Source organism: Callithrix jacchus, chromosome 5 (assembly GCF_049354715.1).
Source record: "Callithrix jacchus isolate 240 chromosome 5, calJac240_pri, whole genome shotgun sequence".
NCBI classification, from domain to species: Eukaryota; Metazoa; Chordata; class Mammalia; order Primates; family Cebidae; genus Callithrix; species Callithrix jacchus.
Genome location: NC_133506.1, coordinates 139,697,492 through 139,718,725, shown reverse-complemented (window position 1 = coordinate 139,718,725; position 21,234 = coordinate 139,697,492). Strand labels below are relative to the sequence as shown.

At 34.4% G+C, this 21,234-nt stretch overlaps 1 protein-coding gene across 33 annotated transcripts in view; it reads right to left on the bottom strand.

Moving 5' to 3' along the window:
- ZMYM2 (zinc finger MYM-type containing 2) overlaps positions 1–21,234 on the bottom strand; it is a 122,859-nt gene that overhangs the window by 44,869 nt on the left and 56,756 nt on the right. For 31 of the 33 annotated variants that reach the window (XM_078375095.1, XM_078375094.1, XM_078375100.1 and 28 more), the window contains 5 exons: positions 14,489–14,639; positions 13,927–14,042; positions 9,876–9,992; positions 7,281–7,431; positions 4,475–4,647 (listed from right to left, as the gene is read on the bottom strand). In XM_078375095.1, coding sequence (XP_078231221.1) covers positions 4,475–4,647; positions 7,281–7,431; positions 9,876–9,992; positions 13,927–14,042; positions 14,489–14,639 — 708 coding nt within the window. Of the gene's footprint in view, positions 1–4,474; positions 4,648–7,280; positions 8,669–9,875; positions 9,993–13,926; positions 14,043–14,488; positions 14,640–21,234 lie in introns of all 33 variants that reach the window. The other 2 variants (XR_013536140.1, XR_013536141.1) reach the window with 1 other exon arrangement.

The following is a 21,234-nucleotide window of genomic DNA, read 5'->3' as shown; positions in this document are numbered from 1 at the left end:
AGGGGTTCAATTCAACCATCAGACCTAACTATCCTAAATATAAATGCACCCAACACAGGAGGACCCAGATTCATAAAGGAAGTTCTTAGAGAACTACAAAGAGACTTAAACTCCCAGACAATGCCCCAATGACAGTATCAGACAGATCACTAAGGCAGAAAATAAAAATATTCAGGACCTGAACTCGGCATAAAATCAAACAGATACCCCAAAAAAACAGAATATACATTCTTCTCACTGTCACATGACACATACTCTTAAAATCAGTCACATAATCACATATCAAACACTCCTCAGCAAATGTAAAAGGACTGAAATCATAACAAAAAGTCTCTTGGATCACAGTACAATCAAATTAGAAGTCAAGACTAAGAAATTCACTGAAAACCATACAATTACATGGAAATTGAATAACCTGTTCCTGAACAAGTTTCAGGTAAATAGTGAGATTAACCAGTTACTTCTTTGAAACCAATAAGAACAAATATACAACATACCAGAATTTCTGATACACAGCTAAGACAGTGTTGAGAAGGAAATCTATAGCACTAAATGCCGACATCAAAAAGTTAGAAAGATCTCAATTTAACAACCTAACATCACAACTAAAAGAACTAGAGATCCAAGAGAAAACCAACCCTAACTCTAGTAGAAGACAATAAATAACCAAAATTAGAGCTGAACTGAAGTCTGAGACATGAAAAACCATTCAAAAGATCAATAAATCCAGGAGGTTTTTTTTTTTTTTTGGAAAATTAATAAAATAGACTGCTAGCTAGACTAATAAAGAGAAGACCCAAATAAACACAATTAAATACAATAAAGGGGATATTACCACTGATCCCACAGAAATACCAATAACCACCAGAGATTATTATGAACACTTCTGTGCACATAATCTAGAAAATCTAGAAGAAATGGACAAATTCCTGGACACACAGACCCTCCTAAGACCAAGCCAGAAAAAAACTGAATCCCTGAACAAACCAATAACAAGCTCTGAAACGGAATCAGTAATAAATAGCCTACCAACCAAAAAAGCCCAGGACTAGATGGATTCACACAATTTCACCAGACGTACAAAGAAGAGCTGGTACCATTCCTATTAAAACTATTCTAAAAAAATCGAGGACGGGGAACTCCTCCCTAACTCATTCTATTAGGTCATCATCATCCTGATACCAAAACCTGGCAGAGACACAACAAGAAAAGAAAACTTTAAGCCAATATCCTTAATGAACATGAATGCCAAAATCCTCAACTGGCAAACCAAAGCCAGCAGTACATCAAAAAGGTTTAGCCACCGTGATCAAGTAGGCTCTATCCTTGGAATGCAAGTCTGGTTCAACAAATGCGAATCAATAAATATGACTAATCACATAAACAGAACTAAAGACAAAAACCAAATGATTATCTCAATAGATGCAGAAAAGGCTTTTGATAAAATTCAACATCCCTTCATGTTAAAAATTCTCAACAGACTAGGTATTGAAGGACTATACTTCAAAATAGTAAGAGCCATCTAGGACAAACCCACAGCAAACATACTGCATGAGCAAAAGCTGCAAGCATTCATTCCCCTTGAAAACTGGCATTCCTCTCTCACCACTCCTGTTCAACACAGTATTGGAAGTCCTGGCCAGAGCAACCAGGCAAAAGAAAGAAATAAAGGGCATCCAAATAGGAAGAGACAATGTCAAACTTTCCCTGTTCACAAATGACACAATCCTATATCCAGTAAACCCCACAGACTCAGCCCAAAAATTCCTTCAGCTGATAAACAGTTTCAGCAAGAATACAAAATCAATGTAAAAAATCATCAGCTTTTCTATATACCAACAACAGTCAAGCAAAGAGCCAAATCAGAAACACAATCTCATTGAAAATCGCCACAAAATGAATAAAATACCTAGGAATACAGCTAATCAGGGAGGTGAAAAATCTCTACAAGGGGAACTACAAAATAGTGCTCAAAGAAATCAGAGATGACAAAAACAAATGGAAAAACCTCATATACTCATGGATAAAAAGAATATTGTTAACATAGCCATACTGCCCAAAGCTGTTTACAGATTCAATGTTTTTCCCATTAAACTATCAATGACATTTTTCGCAGAACAACAACAACAACAACAAAACTATTTTTAAATTCATAAGGAACCAAAAAAGAACCCAAATAGCCAAGGCAATCCTAAGCAAAAAGCAAAACAAACAAAGCTGGAGGCATCATGCTACCTGACTTCAAACTATACTACAGGGATACAGTAACCAAAACAGCACGGTACTGGCACAAAAACAGACATATAAACCAATGGAACACAACAGAGAGCCCAGAAATGAGGTTGCACACCTACAACTATCTGATCTTCAACAAACCTGACAAAAACAAGTAATGAGAAAAGGATTCTCTATTCAATAAGTGGTGCTGGGATAGCTGGCTAACCATATGGAGAAGATTGAAACTGGACCCGTTTCCTTACACCACATACAAAAATTAACTCAGGATGGATTAAGGACTTAAATGTAAAACCCAAAACTATAAAAACCCCTGAAGTCAACCTAGGCAATACCATTCTGGACACAGGAACCAGCTAAGATTAAGATGCCAAAAGCAACTACAACAAAAGCAAAAACTGACAAATGGGATTTAATTAAAGAGCTTCTGCACAGCAAAAGAAACTATCAACAGAGTAAACAACCTACAGAATGGGAGAAAAATTTTCCAAACGATTCATCTGACAAAGGTCTAATACTGAGCATCTGTAAGAAATTTAAATAAATTTACAAGAAGAAAACAACCCCATTAAAAAGTGGGCAAAAGACATAAACAGACACTTTTTAAAAGAAGACATACATGTGGCCAATAAGCATATAAAAAACCACTCAACACCATTGATCATTACAGAAATGCAAATAAAAACCACAATGAGATACCATCTCACACCAGTCAGAATGGCAATTATTAAAAAAGTCCAAAAATAACATGCTGGTGAGATTGCAGAGTAAATGAATGCCTCTACACTGTTGGTGGGAATATAAATTAGTTCAACCATTATAGAAAACAATGTGATGATTCCTCAAAGACCTAAACACAGAACTACTATTCAACCCAGCAATCCCATTATTGGATATATACCCAAAGGAATATAAATCATTTTATCATAAAGATACATGTACACAGATGTTCAATGCAGCACTATTCACATCGGGAAAGACATTGGAGTCAACCTAAATGCCTACCAAGGGTAGAGTAGATAAAGAAAATGTGATTCATATATACCATGGAATACTATACAGCCATAAAAAAGAAAGAGATCATGTCCTCTGCAGGAACATGGATAGAACTGGAGGCCATTATCTTTAGCAAACTAACACAGGAACAGAAAAGCAAATACCGCATGTTCTCACTTATAAGTAGGAGCTAAATGATAACACAAACTCTGGGGAACAACAGACCCTGGGCCCTTTAGGAGAGTAGAAGGTAGGAGGAGGGAAAGGATCAAGAAAAATAACTAATGGGTACTAGGCTTAATACCTGGGTGATAAAATAATCTGTACAACAAACCCCCATGGCCCAAATTTACTTATATAAAAAACCTGCACATGTACTCCTGAACTTAAAAGTTAAATTTTTTAAAGTGGATTTTAATATGACACATACATGTACACACATTTACAGTTTCAAATTAAATGTTTCTGGTCTCTATTTAGTGTTCTTTTCAATTTGAAAGTCCCCCAAAACTCACAATTAAAAAGGCAAAAAGCCAAAAAAGAGGAAAATGTTTTTAAAATACATCCCAAGTATCCAAAACAATTACCTGCTAACATTCAATACTGATAACGTTATCAAAAATATTTATATTTAACCAGGTGCAGTGGCTCATGCCTGTAATCCCAGCATTTTGGGAGGCTGAGGCAGGAGGATCACCTGAGGTCAGGAGTTTGAGACCAACCTGGCCAACATGGTAAAACCCCCCTCTCTACTAAAAATACAAAAATTAGCTAGGCACGGTGGCAAACACCTGTAATCTCAGCTACTTGGGAGGCTGAGGCACAAGAATCACCTGAACCCAGGAGGTGGAAGTTGCAGTAAGCCGAGATCGTGCCACTGCACTCTAGCCTGGACAACAAACACTCCATCTCAACAACAACAACAACAATTCTACTTAGTGAAATAAAAAGAAACAACAAATTGAAAAATAACTAATTTTGTTAAACTACATTGCTGAAAATATAGGTATATCCTAATCTTTTGGTAATAATGCTTAAGTTACAAAGAGAGAGAGATAAAAACGCTAATTCAAATTATAAAGAACAAGCATTGACAAGACAATTTTAATATATTATCAAAGCTAGGCCTTAAGTGTGTACATTTTTTAAATAAATGAGTTGCCATATTCATAATGGTAACAGCTACAACGTTTCTTAAGACTGGTTAAAGTAGCTGCTATAATAAAAATGTGGAGTTACTCGCCTTGTAGTACCAATCCTGAAATTTTTTACAGCAGTCTTCACTGCAGAAATCTCTCACAACACCATCAAGTTCTTTAGTTGCTCCCTTCTTACATAGCTGAGAACAATAGTTGCAAGTAACACATCTCAGTCCTAAACGTCTTGCAAAATCCTGTTTGTATAATAATTTGCAGCCTGAAAAATATAAGGTTTAAATATTAAAACAAAAAAAGACATGAAAATGAATTTTTGAGCGGAGACATTTCTTAATTGGTCAAGACTTTTCCTCTCCTGATCAAAACTATAAAATCTACTATAATCACTATCAACCTATAAAAATTGGAACAGAATATGGAACATTTTATTAGATAATATATTATCTAACATGTGGGTTAAAATAATGTTTCAAGATGTTAAAATCTAGTAATGTCTCAGAATTATTTTATTTGTTCTATTTAAATAGAGTGGTGCTTGGGCCTAGGAAATAGATAGATTCTTAAGTATCAAAGTAAACATACCACAAATAGGTATTTTATAAAAAGAAACAATGCAGACTACTGAAAGGCTCTGAGTAAACTTACAGAGATATTCAACTTAAGTAGGCTAAACAGCTAATGTTTCAAGCTTATGTCTCTTACATGGACCTTCAGGGAAATAAAACGGATTTATTGACTTGCCCAGACAAAATACTTTTGTTATCTAGCCCTTTAATAAAGAATTTCTTTTCTCTACTACATAAATGCATTATTTTAAGTATATTTACATGTCTATCTTATTGATTACCTACATCAACTCTATGAGTATCAAATAATACTTTTTACTAAGTAAATGACTTATAATGTTATCTACTAAAATCCTATTCATCCTTTCATAAGGACCTCATATTATACCTTTTTCACAAATGCTACCCACATCAACCTTGTTTAAAATGATATTTCCTGTCTGCAAACATGAACTGCAATTGTTTTCTATATAACTTATTTAGCAATCATTTATGTAGTATCCTATAACTTCTTTTCTGTTGCCTTAAACTATATTAAAATTTTTTTTATTTTGTTTTATTTTTTGGATACAAGTCTCATTCTGTTGCCCAGGCTGGAGTGCAGTGGCACAGTCTCAGTTCACTGCAGCCTCTGCCTCTCGGGTTCAAGTGATTCTCCTGCTTCAGCCTCTCAAGTAGCTGGGATTACAGGTGCCTGCCACAACGCCCAGCTAATTTTTTGTATTTTTAGTACAGACGGGGTTTCACCATGTTGGCCAAGATGGTCTCAATCTCCTGACCTCATGATCCACCCACCTTGGCCTCCCACAGCGCTGAGATCACAAGCTCACGTGAGCCCGTGTCCAGCCTAAAAAAAATTTTTTTTAATTTACCTTTATTAGCTTTATCTAACTAGATTTTGATGGTAGTACTAGGTATTTTGTGTTTTGTTATTTCAGACAGGTTCTAGCAGAGAACTAGGTTCAGTAAGAGAAAGCAAAAGTTATATATAACATTTAACAGGAAAAAAATACACATTCTTTTTTAATGTGCTACTACCCATCTGAATTTATAAATCCTTCCAACTGAAAATTATCTTCTTGAATGTCAATTACTTATTTGCTAATTGTCTATTCATTTTAGTAAAATCCATATAATCCAAATGGTAGACAATTAATGACATATATGAGCAATCAACATCAGTATGTTCAGATTTCTGATTACACAACTCAAATGCAAAAAAACGTAAATTAATTCAGAATCAATCTTTTCAATGAAACATTGTAAGATTTGTCATTTTTCATTATAGCTTTGCTCATAAGTAACTAAAACATGGTTACTTTCCATTCCAGGTGAAATGTACAAAATTAAATTTAAATAGGAATGCCCTGTTTTATAAGAAGCACCTTCTTATAGACATGACTTTACATTACACATGAAGGCTGTAAATGAACGCACTAATTGAATGAAATGATAAATCTTTTTATTTTGCTGTCATTCTCTACTGCTGGTATGTAGGATTTTCCCACCTTTCTCTTACTCTAAGCTAGCAGTAGGAATCCACAGAAAAAGTAGATCCAGAAAGAAAATCCTCATTAAAAAATTACAGGTGAAGATAGCAGACAGGAAAGCTGGGATTTCAGTGCCATGGACCAAAGAAAGAATAGAAAGTGAAAACCAGCTTAGAGCAAGAATGTCACATTTGGGAACAGGAATAACAAGAACTCCAAAACCCATAGCTACAATTCTAGTTTCTATCTCTGGACAAGTAGATGTAGAATTTGAATTCATCTGTATAATCTGTTGCCTGGCACCAAAGCAGCAAAAGTGTAGATAAGAGGAAAAGGAATTCTTGGACATATTAAAACAGAACCCAGTGTTTTCCTGGCACCCCAAATTGAATACCTAAAATTATCTTCCCATTTTAGTACTGCCACATGTGATTTTCTTTCTGGTATACATGTTGAAAACCTTTGTAGGCTAGGTAGTAAGCTGGGCAGGGAAAATGGAGCTAATGATAAACAAGTTTAATTCACTTGGAAAACCAACTTTCAGACCACAATGTGTCAGTTTAGAAATCATATGGTATGATAATATTTTCATTTTAATCTAAAACTTTCCTGTAATGAAATTAGAGGTTACCAAATATTTAGAAATAAAACCATCTTGAAGCCCAGAGGTCTACAAATATACATAAAATAACAAAACAAGTCAGTAGAAATGCAAACTCAATTTTTTTGTTCAGCTCCATTAAAACTGTGAACCTACTCTGGATATATTTAAGTATTTTTTGGCAAAAACATTAAATATTAATAAATGTTATGAACAACACCGTATGTACACTTGCCTTCACTACAGAAAGGTCTCTTAACGCCAGAGAAATTTACTGTTTCATGAAGAGTCTTCTCCTCTTGACAGTATTCGCAATATGTAACTATGCAATGCAACTTCTTATAGTCATCTGAACAAGTTTTGCTGCAGAACTGATGCACTTTGTTCTAAATGCACAATGGGAACCTTGGTAAGTATATGATAACCACCTCAAGAACAAGTTTAAGAAATAAACAAGCTACTTTTACAGAAGCAAAGTTAAATCATTTACCTATTTAATGTTAAGATCTTTGGGGATAAATTTCCTACAGGCTATGGATACCTAGTTTAACCAATTCACTGCCAAATTTAAACATAGCTCCACAAACTTCAATACCATCAGCTACCCTAAAATTACTCAATGAAAGTAAAAATATCACTAAAATAAGATGGTAGACTGGTATTGCTCACCCAATTGGAGAAATGAGAAGAAAATTATGGAAAAGACAGCATAAGTAAACTAAAGAAAGATGAAAATTATGATACAAATAATATTTTCCATCAAAAAGAAAAATTATTTGTTGAGTATAAGCAAGTAGGCTCCTTCACATTCCTATCACACACCTTAATAGTAACAGATCTATCATGGGTAAAGTATTTAATTTGGTGCTATCACAAGGTGTACTGCTAAACTTGAGACTGAGTTTGTTTCCCTTGAATGGAATATGATTAGTATAATTTGTTTCTCCTGGCCCCAAACCCATAATAGCCAGAGCTACTTTTCAAATATCCACCCAAGCAGGTATGAACAAGTTAAAACTTCCAGGGAGGCAGTTTTTCTCTCATTATTGAGCAGGCTACAGATTAAGTCTAAACCATCTACTTTACACTCAGCAAAGACATGTGAAGACTAGAATAAGGAAGGTTAAAGAGTCTAGGAATCAACTCAAGTAATAAGGTAATCATTAGTGGAAAGTTGCCCCATTATGACTACGTAATTTATAAGAGGAGGAAGGCAACAAAGAAGCCACGTGGAGTGAGAAGCAAGAGATCACTGAATTTTCAATCTCCCAAGGGACACACGCAACTCTCATTTAGTGTGGCAGCATCTCTTAACTGCTTCTAACACGTAACCTCCATGTAAATAAAAGCAACACAACAACACAACTACAAAAATGGGATAGCACTGACATAAACACAGTGGAAAGGACCTCATTTTCATCTAGTATCAAAATTCAGTGTATGCAAGATCTTCATTTCCTATATGACACAATTATTTTGTGTGCTTGCTAATGGATTTCTTTCTTCATTTCCTCATCGCTCCTTTATTATTTCTTACTGGGCCTTCATTCTTATTGCTGTTACTTCAAGGGTATCACCACTGGATGCCAACAACAGTCTCAAATAGGGATTGGTTTAAATGATCTGGAGACAACACCGAAGAAAATAATAAACTAAAAAACGTTGTAGTCACTTTCAGGGTTTCCAAAGTATTTTAGAAATCATGTAATCCAGTTCTAGGTACCACCTTTCACCTAAGACTTAGATACTGAATGACTCACCAATAGCTACTAATAAATTTTGGCTCAGGAACAATCTGTTAATACTCTATCTTCTACATCTTGTACACCATTTTATTATATACTCCATAAACTACCTCCCACCCCTAAAAGAGTGAAAATAAACAATGGCCAAAGGCAAGCACTGCTCAAGAAAGCAATGGGCAGCCTGAGCCACCATGTCCATCTATCCATCTATTACTGCCCCCTTGTGAAAGAAATCAGAGCTGTTGCTGAGACATGTCAAAGCAAATTAGTAAACTAGTGAAAAATGGGCAAAGAAAATAAACTTGTATTGAAATTCACAGGCCTCTATTCTTTAATTAAAACACAATTATGACCCAGTGGCTCATGCCTGAAATCCCAGCACTTTGGGAGGGTTGAGACAGGTGGATCACTTGAGGTCAAAAGTTCGAGACCAGCCTCACCAACATGTTGAAACCCCATCTCTACTAAAAATACAAACATTAGCTGAGCATGGTGGCGCCCACCTATAGTCCCAGCTACTCAGGAGGCTGAGGTAGGAGAAATCACTTGAACCCAGGAGACAGAGGTTGCAATGGGCCAAGATCATGCCACTGCACTCCAGCATGGGCAACAGAGCAAGACTCCATCTCAGAAAAAAAACAAAACACACCCCCCCCACAATTATAGAAGTGTGTCATTTTATAAATGACAAGGTGGTATATGACTAATAAATTCTATTATGTACAGGTGCTAGGTGATAAAAAATATAGTTCACAGATAACACAGGACAAAAAGAAACAGGGGACTAAAAAAAGGAAACACAATTGCTTTAGGTATATAGCTAAACAAAATGACATTCTGTACACTATTATAAATAAAATATATCAGGAATATGATTTCAACAATTTTTCTTGGACCTAAAGAGAAATAGATCCTCTGTTGGTTTTCCACTCTCACATTAGAGTAAGTAATCTAATCACAAAAAAAAACCTGAAAAGCATATTCTTATCTACCAAAAAATAGGTTTCCATATGGAAATACAACACTTATTTTACTAGACTTTTTTTTTAAGCACTAGGTAACACACATTATAAAATATAACTTGCCTCCCATTCCAGGATTTCTGGTTTTGAACAAAAAGAATTTTTGCAGTAGTTGCATTTCAACTGAATATCACTTGGTGCTACAAACTGGCCATTTGGAGATGACTGCATACTTAGAGCCTAAAACAAAGAACAAAAGATGCTGAGCTTGACATGTATTTTTTTAATTTCTATTTGTGAATACTGGCAAATATCTACGATGCCTAGAAAGTAATATGCATCTTGCTTTAAGTATCTTTTCAGCACATAAAACTCATTTCCAAATTTTGTCTTCAAAAATTTTAATAGTATATGTTAGTTTTTATAAAATTGAAATTCAATTTTTTTAACCACAGAATTACTTTTACCTAAAATAAGAAAACAAAAAAAATCATATATTCAATCATGATCTGCTCTCTTAAAGAAAATGTAAGGAAACAACAGTAAGCAAATAATAGGTTAGTCATCCAAGTTCTGAACTAACAAATTAAAAAAAAAACAAAAAACCCTAGTTCTTATGGCTATCTCAAATAACCATCAAATATCCAATTTACTAATGTTTGGTGCCACTGCATTACTGCTATAATTTTCATTCAAAGTCTACCAGTGAAATAGACCTATGATGGCCAGGCAGGGTGGCTCACACCTGTAATCCTAGCGCTTTGGAAGGCCAAGGCAAGCAGATCACCTGAAGTCAGGAGGTGCAGACCAGCCTAGCCAACATGGCAAAATCCCATCTCTACTAAAAATACAAAAATTGGCTGGGCATGGTGGCGCATGCCTGTAATCCTAGCTACCTGGGAGGCTGAGTCAGGAGAAATCGCTTGAACTCAGGAGGTGGAGGATGCAATGAGCGGAGATCACACCACTCCACTCCAGCCTGGGTAACAGAGTGAGACTCCATCTCAAAACAAAAAAAAGAGAAAAAGAGGCTGGGCTCAGTGGCTCACACCTGTAATCTCAGCACTTTGGGAGGACAAGGCAGGCAGATCACAAGGTCAGGAGTTCAAGAGCAGCCTAGCCAATATGATGAAACCCCGTCTCTACTAAGATTACAAAAATTAGCTGGGCATGATGGCACATGCCTGTAGGCCCAGCTACTCAGGAGGCAGAAGAATCTCTTGAACCCAGGAGGCGGAGGTTGCAGTGAGTGGAGATTGCGCCACTGTATTCCAGCCTGGGCAACAACAGAGTGTGACTCTTGTCTCAAAAAAAAAAAAAGAAAGAAAGAAAGAAATCACCCTATGTCACATTTAAAAATTGATCTTCTACAAAGTTAAGAGAAAAAAGATTTACACACAGATGTTCATACCAGCAATTTTAGTATTCCTTTTCTTAAAGTTAACATGGTAGCTCACACCAGTAATCCCAGCACTTTGGGAGGCTGAGGCGGGCAGAACCCTGGGAGCCAGAAGTTTGAGACCAACAAGGCCAACATGGCAAAACTCCATCTCTACTAAAAATACAAAAATCAGATGGGCGTGGTGGCAGGTGCCTATAATCCCAGCTACTCAGAAAGCTGAGGCAGAATCACTTGAACCCAGGAGACAGAGGTTGCAGCAAGCCAAGATCATAACCACTGCCCTCCAGCCTGGGGAACAGAGATTCGTCTCCAAAAAAAAAAAAATCTCAAATAAGACACAATATAAGCATACATGGACATTAACAAATTTTTTCTAATTCCTAACCTGAATGGTGAGGACACTGGTATTTAATTATCATTCTTTTTAACCATGCTACATATATATTACATATAATCTTAATGCATAGAATGCTTAATAAAACTTAGCTATTCAATGTACAGTGGAAGGAGAAAAAAACTACCATTTTTAAAACTTCTGCATACACTGTATAACACTAACTTTGCGAAAAATAAAATATTCAGATTTAAGACAACCAGATGAATTAATTTAAAAAATAAAAGCCAACATTACCCTTACCATTTCCAAAAAAATTGGGACCCCATTAAAGTTAGCTAGTCTTTCAAAATAAATGGAATATACTATAGTCTGAATGTTGGTATTCTCCCACAAATTCGTAGACTGAATCCTAAACCCCAAGGTGACAATATTAGAAGAGGTAGAGGCTTTGAAGAGGTTATCAGACCATCAGCGCTCCATCCTCATGATCTAATCAGTCAGTACTCCTATAAAGGAAGCTTGAGGGAGCTTGTTTGCTACCTTCATCATGTGAGGACACAGCAAGAAGGTACCATCTATGAGGATAGGCCTTCATCGGACAATAAGTTGCCGGTGCCTTTTCTTGGACTTACTAACCTCCAGAATGTGAGAAACAAATTTCTATTTATAAGCTCAGTCAAAGGTATTCTGTAATAGTAGCCTGAATGGACTAAGAAACAATACTATCCTATTATATTACTTTTAAAAGGAAAAACCTCTAATGAAGATATAAAGTTCAAAATATATGGTTTGTTTTACGATAAAGGGAAAGATGATGGTTTTCTGTCAACTTTGTATTATTTATGTGCTGAGTGATGAGGGTGTCTGTGGGCCTAACCAAATGTATTCCTCAAAATAAGAGCCTAAATTAAGTACAGTCAGTCCTACATATCCATGGATTCAACTAACAGAGGATCAAAAATATTAAAAAAAAAAAAGAAAACGATGGTTGCATCTGTGTGGACATGTACAGTCATTTTCTTCTTGTCATTATTCCCTAAACAATACAGTATAACAACTCTACATAGCATTTACATGGCATTAGATATTAAGGGTAATCTAGAGGTGATTTAAAGTACACAGGAAGACTTGCATTGTAGGTTACATGCAAATACTATGCCATAAGAGATTTGGGCATCCCTGGATTTTTATATCTGCAGGAGGTCCTGGTACCAATCCCCTATGGATATCGAGGGATACCTTTGTACCTTAAAATAGACTATGTACATATACAGAGGGTCTTATCAAATCATGGGTGATACAAGTTTAAATTAAAAGGGTGGTTAAAACATTTTCAGGTTTCAGTTTAGTTTATCCAACATCAAAAAAGTTCAAGATGTGACAAGTAGTAGGCCACAAACACTGTCCTCCTCTCTTTTAATTAATAATTATTCCTTAATTTCTAGTTTAAGAAAAGCCAACAAGGCAAAAGCAATATTTACCACTATAAGGATGTATCAATGGCCATGATCTCAACTTCTAAAATAACAAGTCTTAAACATGGTTTATCCCCTAAGCTCAATGAGAATATAACTATTAACAAAAATTGACATTCTCTTGGTTGAATTCAAAACCACCTCAATTTAAATAGTAATAAGTGATATAGTAACTATTATACTTAAGAGACTATATTTTCAGTTTAAATAAATTAACATAGAGCACAGTACCTGGAACAAAGCAGAATTGTTGGATGAATTAACTCATGAAGCATGGCTTTATGCACGGGTTTGAACCTTTGGGTAATACCCTGAAATTTTCACAAACAGGTAAACCTAATCGTACCACCTAACTAATGCTTGAATCCCCTCTAAATTATTCCTTCCTAGCTGTCAACCAGGTTAAGTTTGAATGCTTCCAATAATCTATCTTCTGAAACTATCCTTACTCCAGAATGGAAGAACTATGTCAGAAAGTCTTTCTCTGTCTACCTAAAACGATCTTGTATTAAATAAAGGTCTACTGCAAGAAATCTCATTCCCACTTTACATGGCCCATTTCTCTAACATATGAAGAAAGGATGTATTCTTACTACTTCTAGGCTAAATACATCTAGGTCCTCCATCCACTTATCACAGAACAGAGGTCCCCTTATGGTTCACATTTTATTCAAACCATCTAATAAGAAAAAACTACAAATCAGCATTGAACTAAATATTGAGATTTCTTTTCCTTCAAAATATGTATCAGAGTAACAATTATAATTTCAATTAGACTATCCATGCTAAATTAGAAAACTGGTATAGCCACATATCCTGTGATTAGAATATCTACCTTCCAATCTGACCCTCAACAAACTATGTAAAAATTAAGATAAAACAACAATAAAGCATATTACACTGATTATTTTCTACGTGTATTTTACTGGGGACACGGGTTATGCAAAATCAACAACAAACCTGAAATTTAGCCACACAACTGGAATTGCAAAAGTTATACAGTTTTCCATCAGGCATTGTGGCTTGGTATTGAGGTAAAGAGTTTCGCTTACAAAAATGGCAAATAATTCCCAAACCTAGGAGAGAAAAGGTACATATCTAATTTGTTTACAAAGTAATAAAAAAGCTTAAAAAAATTCTCAACTGCTGAGATTATAGAAGTTTCTGTTAAAAAAAATTATTTGCACCTTCAATATTCAAGATTATTTTAACCTTAAAAATACTGTCATAAAAGACTCTGATATTGTGCCACTAAAACATACATGGATACATAGAAAATTCTCAGTTTTAGATAATTTTTTTAGATAGAGAAACAATTTTAACTAAGAACATAGATATGAAGAGAACTTTAAAATTAAAAGTAGTACAGAATAATCAAAATAATTAAAAGTTTTCAAAAAGATTAATAAAATAAAAAGCTGTAAAAAATAAGCATAAAAACAACATTAAATAAGAAATAGTTATTTATGCAAAAGTAATTCTGTTGTAAAGTTTTTTAACTGTCCAAATATCGGAAACTTACTTTGTGATTTTGCATATTTTGTCTTGTGACTGTTCATACAAGCAGTTGAACAATATGGCTCCATATATCCATTAGGACCTATACACTGAGTCATATCAAAAAACCTGCACTGTGTTCGGCAACCAGTACAAGTTGTCAGTTTTCCGTATTTCTAAAATTTGAAACATAAAAAGATAATTTTTAAAACTACAACTTAACTAGAAAAAAAATTACCAATTTTCCATTACACTTTTGGTCTCTGAAAAACAATACTGTTAATCTCTAAACAGGTTTAGAGTCATGAGTCTTCATCTACATACAAACCATTCACTATGCAACAATGGTTACGGTCCAAACAAAACAATGATCATCAGCTAAGTAGCCTTCAAAAATAAAATGTTTTTCTTTCTATTTTATCTAGTTTAACAGAATCCCTATATATAGGTAAGTAAAACCTGAAAATTTAGAAAAGGCACAGTGTTTTTTGTTTACAATGAGGATATACTTCTTTGTCATTTGACAGATGAAATTAAATGGACCTATGAAATACAAACCTTAATAATAAAAAGTACAATGAATAATGAATTTGAATATTTTAAATTCTTTTTCTACTGAGCTGCTATTGTTGCAAACACTTTTGGAATTTCTCTTAAAAACTACACTTGAAATCTCATTCAACCACAATAAAATATAAAAATTTTTTGAATTAAAAAAAATTTAAACCACATTCAAAATGACTTCTGGCTATTAAATGAAGTTAATAATTCATCAATAGATAATAATGTTAATCCTCCTGTCAGAAGTGAATACAGTCATGTACCAAATAATGTTTCACTAAATGACTATAATGCCATACTTTTACTGTACCTTTTCTATGTTTAGATATATGTTTACACAAATACTTACCATTGTATTACAAATGCCTACAGTATTCAGTACAGTAACATGTTGTGCAGGCTTGTAGCCTACCTAGCAGCAATAGGCCATACTATCTAGGTTTATTTGAGTACACTCTGTGACATTCACAAAACAAACTTGCCTAATGATGCATTTTTCATAATGTATTCTTGTCATTAGGCAATACATGACTATATGTGCCAACAAGATAACAACAACAACAACAAAAAAGGAGATAAAGAATATGAAAGGCAGAACGTGGCTCACATCTGTAATCCCAGCACATTGGGAAGCCTAGGGAGGTGGACTGCTTGAGCCCAGGAGTTTGAAACCAGCCTGGGTTCAAGCAATCGCCTGGCTATTTTTTTTAGAGGTTTTTTTTTTTTTTCCCCTTCTGGTAGAGAACTGCTTGAACCCAGGAGTTCAAGAACAGCCTGGGCAACACAGCAAGACCCCATCTTCCACAAAAAGAAAAAAAGGAAAAAGGTAGAAATAAAAAAGAAAAGAAAAGCTAGCCTTCAAATCAAGAACAGCCTGGGCAACATAGTAAGTCCCCATCTTCCACAAAAAGGAAAAAAAAAAGAAATAAGAAAAGAAAAGCTAGCCTTCAAGTGCAACTTGTTTTGATCCTCTTTTTGAGTAGTTGCAGAACTGTCCTAAGTTAAATCAATTATCACAAATCATGTTGCAAAATAACTGTATCCATTTTGTACCTGATGTTGCAATTAAATCTGTCTTCATAACCCACCAGCATCTATACAATATGAAAATATAAGAAGGCTTCAAAACATTCCATGGATAATATAAATAATAGGTGTTATAGATGTAACAAATCAGGCCAAAATAACAACTGAAATGAATACACTGCATGGAAAAATGTCACAAATACCACAGGGTTTCAGAAAATGAAGGTAATAAATTGAAGACAAAAACAATAAACAAACAAAAAATACAATCAACATCAAGTAAAAAATCTTTCAGCTTGTAACAAAAAGTATAAGAAAACATAGCTGTTTATGTGCCAGGAATGCATATTCATTATCATACTGTTTTTAAAAACCTACCCATGCTGCCTATTTCCTAATTTACTGAAATATCAACTAAAGGAAGCCCTCAATTTTGCTTTTCAAAGTGGAAATCAACTCATTCTTCAATGATAGGCCCTACCTCAAAAATATTTGTCAACTGCAAAAGAATGGTGACAAGGAAAAAATAAAAATGGCTGCAAACATATTATATCTTATTATGATGTGCTAAGTATAATAGAAAAGAATGCTCTGTTTTTGTTTCCTGAGCCTTTGATGACTTAAATTTCTATACTGGAAAAGGGACAAAAATAAAACAAATCAGTAAGATAAAATATAAAGTGTTTAAAACCTGAAACTATAGTACAAATTAGTAATGCTATAAAATATTCGGGACAACTGCCACTATGTTGCAAGGTTAGAAGACAGAAAAACAACCAGCTCCTACTAGATGTCTGCAGTCATAAAGACTAGATGTCAGCACCTATAAAGAATTCTTTTACTAACATAAATTAAGTTCCACCAGCTAATCAAATCATGGATTTGATTTCTATTTGAAACATTCTTCAAACTGACCAACTGAGACTATCCCTTGGATTTGTGATCTCAACACTGATTTTACTGGAAGAATAATTAAATAATTAGTAACAGTTTTAAGACATGAAGTAAACACGGAGTTAAGCAACTGGTCCCTACCAACAAATAATTTTATCTAAAGAGAATGAGGGCTGCGTGCAGTGGCTCACACCTGTATTTCCAACACTTTGGGAGGCCAAAGAGGGCAGATCACGAGGTTGGAAGTTCGGACCAGCCTGGCCAACATAGTGAAACCCCATCTCCACTAAAAATACTAAAGTTAGACAGATGTAGTGGTGCACACCTATAGTCCCAGCTACTCAGGAGGCTGAGGCACAAAAATCACTTGAACCCAGGAGGCGGAGGCTGCAGTTAGCTGAGATTGCACCACTATACCCTAGCCTGGGCAACAGAGTGAGACTGTCTCAAAAAAAATAAAAAGAGACAGAGAGAGAGAGAGAATGAGAAAGTACTATCAGAATCACTAAGAATATTCCAATACTGCCACTTTCATAGCTACCACTGCCTCATTCAAAAACCAAAGAACCAATTAATGAAAGAACATTAGCAAAAAGGGAAATATAATTTTATGCCATGTTTACTCAGCTTCATATGTAAGCAATCAAAATATTTAAATTTCACACAAACTTTCTACGCATCCTATAAACACAAATTTAGTGATATAAAAGAACAAAGCTTAGTGGAATATATTCAGAATTAAAATACTCCCTTTTCGGGCATGGGGAAAAATAAGCCTACATATAACTTCAGTGAAAAAGAATGAGATAGAATCAACTGAAACAGGATATGGGTAAGGTAAAAGTTAGAGATGATGGGTAAGTTATGACAAATTGGCTCATTTGCAGTCTACTCATTTAAAAGATATACCTTATATTTTAATTTTAACCAATTTCACATGAAACTATCACGATTTTAAAACATCTCCCAAATTTTCCATCTACATGTAGAAAATATATTTCATTTGGTACATTTTGACCAAGCAAGTAGACCACATGGGAAGGTAAGAAAGAATTGCTTGATGTACCTGTTGCTGCGAATCTAACCTAGGAAATGGGGCCCCAAGATACAGCCTGCATATTAGCTAATTCCCTAGCGACATTCAAATACAGTATGAAATTTAGTCTGTGACACTGCAAAGTTAAAAAATTAACTTCATATTTACTGACCTCTAACTGAAATTTAACATTCTCTTTCACTCTGATTGGAAGCAACAACTTGCTTCATTAGTTTAATAAGGCCTATGACTGTCAAAAATAAAAATTCCCAATTTTTTATCATTCTTAGTACACCTTAATATATCAATTACATTCAACTTCACTTCAAAATTATAGTTTTTAACAGCTATGTTATATTCTTAAATACATTAAAATAAAGCAGCACATTTCAAAAATTTTAAAAATATTTTGGTCACTATATTTTCATATAATTGGTTGTCTTTGTAATCATAGGTATTTTGTACGTTTAATAACATTCTGAGAATAAGTCTGTCCTTATTATCAAAGGAATCCAAAGCACAGAAATAGTGAAGAACCTTGATTAGAAGTGGCAATAAAACTTTAACAATGACATAATATTGTAATATTTATCATACTAAATAACTTTAAGTAAAGATTACAATTCATTTATTCAGTAAAACCTAGAAATCATCTCTTCATGTTGCATTTGCTTATGCAAGGAAAAAAGGGTCAAAAATTGTATACACCATCGTGTTTTACTTTTCTCTATTACTGTATAATTTACATTTTTTCTTTTTCCTTTTTTTTTTCTTTTTTCTGAGACAGAGTCTTGCTCTGTCACCCAGTCTGGAGTGCAGTGGCACGATCTCAGCTCATTGCAACCTCCACCTCCCCGGCTCAAGCAATTCTCCTGCCTCCGCCTCCTGAGTACCTAGGATTACAGGCGTGCACCACTACACCCAGCTAATTTTTATATTTTTTTAAGTAGAGACGAGGTTTCACCATGTTGGCCAGGCTGGTCTCGAACTCCTGACCTCGTGATCCGCCCACCTTAGCCTCCCAAAGTGCTGGGATTACAGGCGTGAGCCACCACACCTGGCCTAATTTACAATTTTTCTTTTGAAATATTCTAACTTTGAAATTTAAGGATTTTTTTCTAATTAACAACAGAGGCTAAAAATAGTGGGTAAAAATTTTGCTTAACTTAAACAGACACAGAGGGGAAATAATAGCAACTTTACTCTGTAGAAACCTGACAGATGATCCCCTTAATCAAGTTAACACACAGTAATGAACAAATACACATCATGTGCTTCCTGATGTGCACGAAGAGGGACACAACATCGCTTATGAGGTATTCACACCAAAAATGCATTACTTCAATATAATCTTGAGAAACTATTAAACAAACATAGATTGAGGGGCACTCTCCAAAATGGTCTGTAGTATTCAAAATGTCAAGTCATGAAAGACAAAGAAAAACTAGAGAACTTTTTATATTAAAGTAGAGGAAACTTCCACTCCCAATCACAGGAACTAGATCTAACCTCCCAACCACCTTTAACAATTAGAAAATTAGACAGAAAAAAAAAAAGGAAAAACGGTTTTCAAACTTTGCACACAAGGTAGCACAGAAGTGTATACCTAAGAAAAGGTAAACAAATCAAGTGAGTCCTATGGCTACCAAAGCTTGAGGCTTGGAAGCAGTTAGGAAAAGGGGAGGTGTAACAGAACCTATTACTTGTTTCACTGAGTTGAGGAACATGGCATTCAACGCAGCTAGAATTTGGGAAACAGAGTACTGACGATGGAGCTGCACAAAAAAACTCTGATCTTAAAAATATAACTACTGAGAGGTTTTTTTAAAGTATAAGTCTTTGGCTGAGAGTTGATCTCTGCATTTGTGAGATGAAAGCATCTGAATGAAGCCAGAGAAAGAACCCCTGAACCACGAGAAAGCATTAGGCTAACAATTCCGAAAGAACACACATGGCCAGGAGTACGCTGTGTTGCTATCTGTTCAAGAGTGGGATGATCTTTTACTATGGACGAGATTCAGATCTCACAAGGTATCACCACAGTAGTATGAATAAACAGCCCCAGACCAAAGTTTGTTCTACCAAAGTCTATTCAAAAACTTAAAAGCAAGCATCAAAAGGAATCAAATAATTCAAGGTAATCTGACAGCATGCCAGAACAAAGTCCAACAACATTTAAAATAATACAACAAAATCCAGCAACCAATCATGTAAAATTCACAGTATGCTGAATCAAACTTAAAAGTTACCAGACATACTGCAAAAAAGGCAGGAAAATATGACCCACTACCCAGAAGAAAAGAAAAAAAACTATAGAAACAGACCTAGAAATGGCAGATATAAAAACATTAGGCAAAGATGTTAAAAGATTATAAATATGCCAATATATAAAATATTAGTAGAGGAAAACATGAACATAATCAGGCAGGAAATAGAAAATACAAAAAAGACTCAAATGGAACTTTTAGAGATGAAAAACGTTAACATCTGAAATAAAAAAATATGTTGCATAGTATTCACAGGTGTTTTTAAAAGATCAACAAACTTCAAGTTATAGCAATAGAAACTTTCCAAAATGGAGTACAGAAGGAAAAAAAGACTAAGGAAAAACAAACAATACAAATACAAACAAATAATACAAAAACACTATAAATACAAACAATATAAAATAATATTTTTTTATTTTATCTGAAATAAAAAAATACATTGCATGGTATTCACAGGTGTTTTTAAAAGATCAGCAAACTTAAAGATATAGCAATAGAAACTTTCCAAAATGGAGTACAGAAGTAATCAATACAAATACAAACAATACAAACAACAATACAAAACGAAAACCAAATACAAAATATAAAAACAATACAATACAAAAAATATATAAAACAAAAAAACAAGCCTCAGTGACTGTGAGAAAGTAGCAGGAATATATCTGGAATTAGGGTCTCAGAAGAAGACAGTTGGGAAATGGCCTAAAAACTATATTTAAAGAAATAATGGTCTATGACTGGAGTCTAGACAAGAAATAATTGTTTTTCATTTGTTGTAAGGAACATTAATGGACAAAATCTGAATAAGCTCTATTGACCAAACTGATAATAATAGTTCACTGATGTAAATTTCCTTATCTTAACTGTACTACAGTTAAAAGTCTTTCTAATTTTAAGCCCTTATTATTCATTACTAATTTATTTATCTGGATTAACAGAAATACAGACTTAGAAACTGTTTTGAAAGAAAGGTTTTCTTTTTTTTAA